The sequence below is a fragment of the Phalaenopsis equestris genome, unplaced genomic scaffold (genome assembly GCF_001263595.1).
Source record: "Phalaenopsis equestris unplaced genomic scaffold, ASM126359v1 Scaffold000359, whole genome shotgun sequence".
NCBI lineage: Eukaryota > Viridiplantae > Streptophyta > Magnoliopsida > Asparagales > Orchidaceae > Phalaenopsis > Phalaenopsis equestris.
The window spans coordinates 1,421,023-1,431,919 of record NW_018164801.1 but is presented as its reverse complement, the minus strand read 5'-3'; the positions used below and the strand labels follow the sequence as shown (position 1 = coordinate 1,431,919).

The 10,897-nt window shown below is 30.9% G+C and overlaps 1 protein-coding gene across 2 annotated transcripts in view; it reads right to left on the bottom strand.

Moving 5' to 3' along the window:
- The window catches only part of LOC110026272 (small RNA degrading nuclease 1-like), a 22,648-nt gene extending 14,756 nt beyond the window's left edge, over nt 1-7,892 (bottom strand). For both annotated transcript variants that reach the window (XM_020727154.1, XM_020727155.1), the window contains exons 1-3: nt 7,732-7,892; nt 7,434-7,616; nt 7,261-7,350 (exon numbers count right to left, since the gene is read on the bottom strand). In XM_020727154.1, coding sequence (XP_020582813.1) covers nt 7,261-7,350; nt 7,434-7,616; nt 7,732-7,788 — 330 coding nt within the window. In that variant the 5' untranslated portion in view covers nt 7,789-7,892. The remainder of the gene's footprint in view (nt 1-7,260; nt 7,351-7,433; nt 7,617-7,731) is intronic.
- Between the last annotated feature and the right edge of the window lie 3,005 nt (nt 7,893-10,897).

Sequence of the window (10,897 nt, the reverse complement as noted above, 5' to 3'; positions counted from 1 at the left end):
GGAAAGAGTATGTAATTTTCATCAAAACATGACCTTAAAATATATATCCAAGCTAATATTTGAAGTTACTGAAGATTTCACTCAAACAAAATCCAAAAGTTTGATTTTGGGAAAAAAATCAAGATCAATTCTAATAAGAATAATAATAATAACAATAATATATATATATATATATAGATAGATAGATATATATATATATATAGTATCACTTTGGTTTAAGAAGTAAATCAAAACCTTTCAAATTTTAAATTTGAATCTATTCAATTACATAAATACAAGCACTAAAATATATGCTAGGAATTTCAATGAAATAAATTATAAACCTTAATTTTAAAATAAAATCAGTACTTTTTAATTTAAAAATTTTATTATTATCACATATATTATTCAATTCGAGTAAATCTTAGTTATTTAATTATTTTATTAATGATGGGTGCCACTTAAAGATAGTTAAATCTATTTTATTAGTTCACATTCATTGAAAAGCAAAAATCCTGATATTAATATTCTTAAAAATAAAGAACAATTATGTTACTAAATAATTTCAACAAAAAAAAAAAGAGGAGCGTCATTGATCACATTGCTTTGAGTCTCTTCTCTAAAGCTTGAATTATAACTCAACTAGGATTAGGACATCAAACAACACTATAATTAAATAACGGCAAGAGATTTTATCATGACAAAAAATATATATTTCAAGATTATTTTCATTTTGTTAATATACCCATTGTCAGTTCTCAAGCCCTGGATGAGAAAAGTGGAGGATAGCATTAGGTAGTTAATAGTCAACGTTAACTTTGTCGAAAAAATCATGACATGAATCATTTAAATCCTTGTGTAGATGATAACGCATCCCGTGGAAGCGATGCGTTATATGTTTTGAATACAGTTAAAAGTGTGCAAGAGACGCTACACTAGTACCTTGATCTATGTCAAATAAGAAAGAGATCTCACATTACGGACAGATGTGGGTAAAGAAGTTAGTCCGTGAAACTAATATTAAGATAAGATCTTAGAATATATGTACTCTCACAAATAAATTAATGGAATTAGTTAATATTATATTTCATAGGAAGATAAATATCTTATATATTCAAGAAACAAAATGGGTTGAAGAGAAGGATAAAGAGATCGATAGCTTAGGTTTTAAACATTGATATTTACGTAGGAGTCGCACTAGAAATCGTACAGGTGTAATTATATATATACGTTTAAAAGATAATTGTAAAAATTAATAAAATATGAGATAGAATTATAGCATTAAAGGTTGTTATTGATACTAAGATTTTTAATATTATCAGTGCTTATGCTCCTCGAATAGGCTTAGATATAAGTTTAAAACAAAAATTTTGGAATGACCTATAAAAATCAATACAAATACAAATACAAATGATACCTCTTGAAAAAAGAATTTTTATTGGAGATAATTTAAATGAATATGTTGGTAAAGTGATGCAATATTTTAGAGATATTCATGGTGGCTATGATTTTGGTGTGATTAATGAAGAATGTAGAATCATTTTAAATTTTGTTTTAGCATATAATTTTGTTATTGCTAGCACTTTATTTAGGAAAAAAAGATGAGCTTATTATTACTTATAAGAATGGATCTAATAAAACACAAATTGATTACTTTCATATGAGAAAATGAGATCGTCGGGACTGTAGAAATTGTAAGGTCATTCCAAATGAAAATTTAAGCACTCAACATCGATTATTAAATCTGGATTTTAAGACGAAAATTTGTAAAATAAGAAATATAAGAAAATATTGTCATAGAATTAGATGGGGTACCTAAATGACACAAATAAAATTATTTTATAGTAAACTTCAAGATATCAAGATTTGAGATGTTCATGAAGAAGCGAATTCTATGTAGGATAAAGTACCAAGCAATATTAAACAAGTGACAAAAGATGAGTTAAAAGAGTCAAAAGAAAAAGTTTTTATAATAAAAAATAGTTAGCAATGGAATAATAATATGAAAAAAATATAAAATATAAGAAGTGTTATAAAAATTGGTTTGGATGTAATAGCTTAGCAAATTAAGAAAAATATAAGGTGGCTCATACGAAATCTAAGAGAACAATTTATAACACTAAAAATTTATCTTTTAGTAATATTTACAATAGATTCGATACTAAAGAGGGTGAAAAAAATATGTATAAACTAGCCAAACAAAGAAAAAAAAAAGAATAGATTTAATTCAAGTAAAGTGTATTAAAGATAAAAATCAAAATGTGTTTTTCTTAGGAAAATATTCAGCATGAGTGGGTCAAATACTTTGATAAAATTTTCAAAGAAGTCTGAAAATACGATCGACCTTAGAAATCTTAATAACGTTAATAATAATAAAACATCTTATTTTTACCGTCGTATTAGTAAAAGAGAAGTTGATGAGGCTTTAAGGAAAATCAAGGGGGAAAAATCAGCATGACCCGATGATATCCCAATTGATGTGTGAAAATATTTAGAAGATTAAAGAATTTCTTGGTTTACTAAACTCTTTAATATTTTCTTAAAAACTAAAAGGAAGTCCGAATTACTAAACTCTTTAATATTATCTTAAAAACTAAAAGGAAGTCCGAGGAGTGGAGGAAGAGTATTTAGGTCCCCATTTTTTGGAATAAAGAGGATGCACAATAGTGCGCAAATTATAGATCAGTTAAGTTGATGTGTCAAATTTTAAAATTACGAGAGAGAGTAATTGAATATAGGCTAAGACGTGATACAAAGATTTCTAATAATCAGTTTGGGTTTATGTCAGGTAGGTCTTCTATGGAAGCTATACATTTATTGAAATGTTTGATGGAGAAGTACATAGAGAATAAGAAAGATCTACATATGATTTTTATTGATTTAGAAAAAGCTTACGATCAGGTTCCAAGAGAAGTTCTTTAAAGAGTTCTAGAGATGAAAGGTGTTGATATGACTTATATTCAAGTCATCAAAGATATGTATACTATAGTTGTTACTTATGTTCAAATAGGAGGAGGTTTGACCAATTACTTTCCTATTTCAGTAGGATTACATCCGGTATCGACTTTGAGGCCATAGCTTTTTGCTTTAGTTATGGATGCTCGTACTAGACATTTACATGACGATGTACCATGGTGTATGTCTTTCACTGATAATATCCTTCTTGTGGATAAGACAAGAGAAAAACTTCGAGAAACTTGAATTAGAGAGATCTACATCAGGGATCGGCTTTAAGCACATATCTTTTTGCTTGAGGAATTGATGTCTGTACTGGACATTTACATGAAGGATGTACCTTGGTGTATGTTTTTGGCTGATGATATCCTTGTTGTGGATAATACTAGAGAAAGAGTTCAAAAAAACTTGAATTAAGAAGGACTACATTGGAGTCTAAAGGCTTTCGTTTGAGTAGATCTAAAACTGAATATATGGAATGTAATTTAGTAGTCTTAGCTCTAGTGGCAGAGAAGTAACTATGGTTGAGCAAATCATTAAAAGGTGTGATCGTTTTAGATATCTCGGGTCTATAGTTCAAAGTGATGGTGATATAGATGAGGATGTTATTAGTAGAATTCAAGTGGGCTAGTTGAAGTGGAAGAATGCATCGGGCCTATTGTGTGATTAAAAAATACCCCTCAGACTGAAAGGAAAATTTTATAAGATGGTGTTGAGACCTGCAATGCTTACTGGTGCAGAATGTTAGCTTTTAAAAAAAAAACATAAAACAAAATGCGAATTGAATATATCTGTAATAAAGTTGGTGTAGCTCCTATTGCAAAAAAGATTAGAGAGATGTGTCTTAGTGACTCATCTTAGATGGTTTGGTCACGTTAAACACCGACCATCTGATGATCTTGTTGGGAGAGAGGATGTTTTAGATTCGGCTTATGTTAAGAAAGGCAGAGGTAGACCTAAAATGACTTGGGTAAATAGTATAAAAAATGATCTTCATCTATCAGAATAAATGAAAATATGACACACAATAGGACGCAATGGAAAAAAATTATTCATGTGCCCGACCCTACTTGTGGGATAAAAATTTGTTGTGTTGTTGTATTATTTTCGTTTTGTTGATGCTCCTTAAATTAAATAAGTAACTCAAATGAATAATTGATTACAATCATAGCATCATTATTTTATAAAGTTTCAAATAAGCCATAGATTAATTCATATAAATATTAAGTAATTTATTTATTTATTTTTTTACATTACCTAAAATATTTTGACAATATTTTTGGCATCTACAAAAAAAACTATTTTTATACAAATTGCCTGTTATAAATTCTGCAATCATTTACTATTACACATTTTCTAATTATCCAGCATCAATTTAAAAATCTACTATATAATATTCAAATACTTTCATCCTCAAATAAAATAATTTTAAAATGCATTAAAAAATTTAAAAATTTATTAACATAAAACCAAAATAAAATGAACATCATATTCATAAGCTTCATGGCCACATTTAATTTCTCACTGGGTCAATTCCATCCCAATGCTCTTTGCTTTTAGAATGGAACTTGTAACCACTCGAGCAACGCCCACCACCACTTCTACATGATACTATATTCAACGAGAAGAATAGGGTTCAGCAATATCAAGTAATGATGATAATCGATCATAATGGTTAAAAAGAAAATAGATTTATGTATTTACGTATCTAACTCCTCAACTCCAATTTTTACATTTAGGAAGATTTACTCTCTAATTGTACCTCTCTCCCTCCATTTGACTTTCACTATGGCTTTAGGTCACATTTGTGGTTCTTCTCCCCTTCTCCCCTCTGTTCGTCTTCGTTGTTGTCGCCTCTGGTTGCATGTCTTTGTATTTAACGTTCACATTCATTTTATTATAAATAAAAATAGTTGGTGGTGATTTGATTCTTTATGTTTTACTTATGTCTTTGGCCTGTGACTCTTCTCAATTTTTCTTAAAATTGGTTTAAATGTAAGGTTTAAATGTAAAAGCTTACAGAACTGGAAAAAATATCAAACGACCCGTAGGGAGTCTAAGAGAATAATCTTGTTATGTTAAAAATTTTGTTTTCAGTGATTTTTATAATATATTAGATACCAAGGAAGGTAAAAAATATATGTATAAACTAGCCAAATAAATAGAAATAAAAGTAAATATTTAACTTAAGTAAAGTATATTTAAGAAGAAAATCAAAAAGTATTTTTCTTAGAAAAAGATATTCAAAATAGGTAGGTGAGTAATTTTGATAAATCTTTTAATGGAGTTTTGAAAAATACGATCGACCTTAGTGATCTTAATATCGTTAATAATAATAAAATGTTTCATTTTTTCATTTTTATCGTCGCATTATTATCGTCGCATTATTAAAAAAGAAGTTCAGGAGGCTTTAAAGAAAATCAATGGTGGAAAGTCTGTAGGACCGGATGCTATCCCAATTGAAGTGTGGAAATATTTAGGAGATTTGAGAGTTTTTTGCTTGAGGAGTGAAGGAAGAGTATTTTGGTTCCCATTTTTAAGAATAAAAGGAATGCACAAAAGTGTCAAATTATAGAGGAATTAAGTTGATGTGACATACTTTAAAGTTATAGGAGAGGGTAATTGAATATAGGTTAAAACGTATTACAAATCTACTATGGAAGCTATACATTTATTAAGAGGTTTGATGGAGAAGTTCAAAGATAATGAAAAGGATTTACATATGATTTTTATTGATTTAGAAATAGTTTACAATAAGATTCCAAGTGATATCCTTTAGAGAGTTCTTGAGAAGAAAAGAGTTGATATGACTCATATTCAAGTCATTAAAGATATGTATACAAGAGTTGTTACTTGTAATCGAACCAAAGGATGATTTACCAAATATTTTCCTATTTCTATTGATTTACATCACGGATCGGCTTTAAGCCCATATCTTTTTGCTTTAGTTATGGATGGTCTTACTGGACACTTACAGGAAGATGTACCTTGGTGTATGCTTTTTGCTGATGATATCCTTCTCGCAGATAAGATGAGAGAAAAAGCTCAGAAAAAAGTTGAAATATGGAGGTCTACCTTGGCATCTAAAGGCCTTCATTTGAGTAGAACTAAAACTGAATACATGGAATGTAATTTTAGTAGTAGTAGCTCTGGTAGTAGCTCTGGTGACAGAAATGTAACTATAGGTGATCAAATTATTAAAAGGTGTGAACACTTTAGATATCTCGGTTATATTGTTCAAATTGATGGCGATATTGATGGAGATGTTATTAGTAGAATTTAAGTTGGTTGGTTGACGTGGAGGAATGCTTCAAGCCTGTTGTGTGATAGAAAAGTATCGCTTAAACCGAAATGAATATTTTATATAATTGTGGTGAGACCTACAATGTTCTATGGCGTTGAATGTTGGCCTTTAAAAGAGAAGCATAAAACTAAGTTAAGTGTTGTTGAGATGAGAATGCTTAGGTGGATGAGTGGCTAAACACTTAGAGACAAAATGTGAAATGAATATATACATGATAGGGTTGATGTAGCTCCAGCGATAGACAAAATTAAAGAGTCGTCTAAGATGGTTTGATCATATTAAATGTCGATCATTTGATGATCCCATTAGAAGAGTAGATGTTTTAGATTCGACTTATGTTAAGAAAGCCAGAGGTAGGCCTAGAAAGACTTGGGCTTATTGTATAAAAAGTTATCTTAATTTATTAGGATTAAATGAAAACATGACACTAAATAGGACTCAATGGAGAAAAAAGATTCATGTATGGAGAAAAAATCATGTAGCCTACCCCACTTAGTGGGATAAAGGTTTTGTTATTGTTGTTGTTGTTGTTGTATGTCACCTTACCTATGCATGAAAAGGTACTTTTTATTTTTTGCAGGGTAAGCATTAAAGGTGCTACAGTTAGTGGGGTTCAGTGTGATTCAAACGGGCACCCGGTGGGAGACAAGCTCTCGACGATGTGGTCAATGGTTGAAAAAGGTGTATTTCAATTCTTAAAAATTAAACTGATGGTGTTTTGATGTGACAAAAAAGATTTGAGTGGTATAAATGTAAAAAAGTAAAGTTTAGGTATTAGATAGGTAAATACATAGGAACTGGGTGGTATGTAAAAATGCCCCTTCCATTTATAACACTCAAATGTTTCATATCACACTAAAAATATAACTTTTATTGACTTTAAAAAGTGAAACACACTTTTTTAAGCATGAATTAAGTCGTATAGATGCAAAAAACAAACTGTAGGTGTTTGATATGTAAATACATAGGAATTGTGTGGCAGGTAAATCTTCCCAAATTTATTCTGCTAATGCACAATGTACCTGTTCAGGGGTCTCTTCATTTAGGGAATTCTTAATATGCATCTCAAAGGCTCTCTGATCCCTAAAGTGCCTGAATATTTTACCTATAAACTGAAAAAAAAAGAAACAGCTCAATTCAAGATTCCCATATAAGGAAAATTAATTGCAGAAATTTCACCATATTCCTGCAGTACCATCAAGTCTTTGGTCTGATTGAAGCTCTTTAGGAAAGCTGTAAGAACATCCGCAGACCTTTTTGAAGGATCACTCAAAGAATCACCCAGTTTCCTGTCGTAGGAGTTCAGAAATTCTTTCCAATTTCCCCGAGAGCTATTCAACCCCTGCTTTTGGATCAATCGCACGACGTCCACAAGAACCTAAAACATGTAAAGCACAGTTAGCTTCCGTTTCATCAAAAAATCTCGAAGAGGCATCCTCAAAAGCATTTTGAACTCAGTTAAGAGCGCGACAGAGCAGAGAGAGAGAGAGAACCTCTTTGTCGGCGCCGGAGAAGATGTTGTCAATGGTGCCGGTAACGAGCTCCTCCATGAGAGATGAATACGTGGAAAAGGGGAGGATTCCGCGAGGAGAGATTTGTTCCTAGGGTTTTGGCGAAGGGTCAGGGCCTTACTCCATGCAACGAGGATTGTTTTTCAGCGGGATTTAGAAGAATTGTTCTGAGAGATCAATCATTTATATTTATTTATATTTTTAAAAAAAAATTCTAAATTTTAAAAAATATATATTAAAAATATACTGGAAACTTATTTTAAAAAATAAAAATTATCAACGCAAAAATTAGGTCATCTGAGATCATTTTTGGTTTTTTTTAATTTTTTATCTTATTTTATTATATTTGTATTTTTAATTTAAAATAAAAATATATTTTATAATTTAAAATCTTTTTTTTTATATAGCAGAATATTGAATAGTGATAAAACCTTCAAAATTCCTTAAAACATTTTTGTTAGAGATTTAGAATAAATTGATTTATATTTAAAAGCAAGAAAAATAAATCTATGTGAAAAATTATTAAACATAAATATTTAAAATTTATATGATCAAAATAAGGGACGTTTACATACTTATTAGATATCACCTAAATTCTTTGTATTTACCTATCTAACATCTAAATTTTATTTTTTTATGTTTATATGGCCCACATGTTTCATATCACATAAAAAATGCATCATTTTAACTTTTGAAAAATAAAATACACTTTTTCTTGAAATATTGTAGTTTTCATTAAAATAAAAGAAAAAGAAAAAGAAAAAATACTGCATCCATAGTCGGTACAACGGACACGATTCACTGGAGAAGAGGAAGAGGAAAAAAAAGCCCTTGCCCGCCGATGGATTGAGTCCAAATTCCGGACGCTATATTTTCTCAAACAAAATGGTACAAAAACTATGCAAGTATACACCTATGCTACACAAGAGTGTGATATATCCTCTGCAATAATGAACGAGAGCTTACTATTCTCATATGTATGCATAAAAATGAAAGGACCATTAAGGGCAAGCCTGGCACAAAAATAAACGTGTCGCCCTGTACAATCCCTAAAAGTTAAAAAGATCACTACTTGCTTAAAGCTAAGAAGAAAAACAAGATCAAAAGCCTCTGCAGGCTGCTTTTGCCAAACTCTACTTTGCATAGTAGAGCATACAAATTGCATGATATTAGAATTATCTTCTTCAATAATGAGGTCTATACTCTCGAACATCCATGGTAAACAAATTTTATGAATGGCTACTCCCAATGAGTGAAATTCTATCCCATTAAAATAATGTTGTATCCCTCATCATCTCCAATGATTGCTCCAATTTTTGTCAAACTATACAGAATAAGGGCACCGTCTATAATCACCTATAGGGGCCAGGGTTTGAGAAGGGAAAACAAACTGAACCTTAAGGTCAGCTAGCATCATACTACTCCAAGAAATAATAAAGATGAGTTGGGTGAGTGCCTCAAGGAGGGTTGCAACTATTACATTATAAGTGTCAAAAGGTTGATTATGAGTCTTCTCATAACGTGCTCTCCAACAATAGTAGACCAAGTAACAAAAAAAACGAGTCTGTGGGATGACATGCCTCAGAATATTGCAAAGATTCTCCATGACCTCTTGAAAATTGAGGAATTATTCGATCATTGTCCTCTAGTTTGCCAAACTAGCTTTTATCCTCCAAAAAAAAAAGCTTGGATCCTACTTTTTAAAAAAAGTAATAGACATTTTTATTGATAAAGTTATAAATGTAAATTTGAAAGTTTAGGTGTCAGATATGTAAACACATCTCAAGCAACTTTTGTACATCAGGTTCTGCAAATCCTGAATGCAATTCCTGAATTTTTTGAGGGCTTGCGACTGTCTTTATTTTATATGAAGTTGTTTGAAAATTCGACCCGGAGATAATCTTTCATTAGGATGTCCGCTAGCAGCAGGATGGTGTACCTACGATATTTTTATGAGAGTATGAACATTTGAGAGATTTTTTTTTTATTTGCAATCGTTTTGGGGCATTTATATTTGTTTATTATTGTTCATTTCACTTAGGATATTTAAATTGCTTTGTAGAGAGTTTTTTATTCCTCGTCATATTTTTTATTTACTTCCGTAACGTTATTTGCTTATGTTTGTTTTGTTCGTAACATTATACGATTGCAGCTAATTCATTGATGCTTATGTATTAGTCACTTCAATACCAAAATAAATGGATGCAACTAGAAAGAGGTGTAGAAGAAGAGTTGCAGTTGTCGTATGCTTATGTATGAATGTTATAATTTGTACATAGAGCGCTTCCTTTGTATGTCATCCTCATATACTGGTGACAAATAGGTTGAGGAGTTGCTTGTGGGTCACCCAGCGAGATTTAACAATATTTTTCGCATGACACAAGCAATTTTCACCGATCTACTGGAGGAACTACACAGAAATCATGAATTTTGTGGCTCATCAGGAATGCGATAAAATATAGAGCAACTTCAACAGTCCTCTAAAATAATTTGCAAATATTTCTCGATATGGTTGAATGCACTTGTAATATTTTTATCACAAGTCCCAAATCCAACACATCCTACATTCGAAAAGACCCACATATAGATTTCACATGATGTGTGATATATGTCATACTTTAACAGAATTTCTTCATTTTATTGCATTCAATTTTCAAAATAATATTGTAATTACATAATCCTTTGTTATCTTTCTAGAATTGTATTAGAACAATTGATGAAACACGTATTGATGTACGCCTTTCAAATAACGAGAAGATTACATTCATCAAACATTGTGGGTCCTCGATGCAGAATGTCATGGTGGTAAGCGAATTTAACATGTGTTTCACCTTTGTCATGTCCAGTTGGGAGGGCAATGCACATGATAGTCGAATTTTCATAGCAATAATACAGAAAAATAAGTACGACTTTCCACATCCACCCACAGGTTCGTTTGAGACTGAGATACTCTCATAATTCATTTTTCACTCAATACTAATATGCAATTCACATCGGGTAAATACTACTTGGTTGATGTTGAGTATCCGTTGCAGGGAGGGTATCTCAAGCTATATCCTGAAATAAGATGCCACATTCCTGACTTTGAGCGAGACAACAGTGTCATGCAAGACAGAAAAGAAATATTCAATAAAAGACATTACTCCCG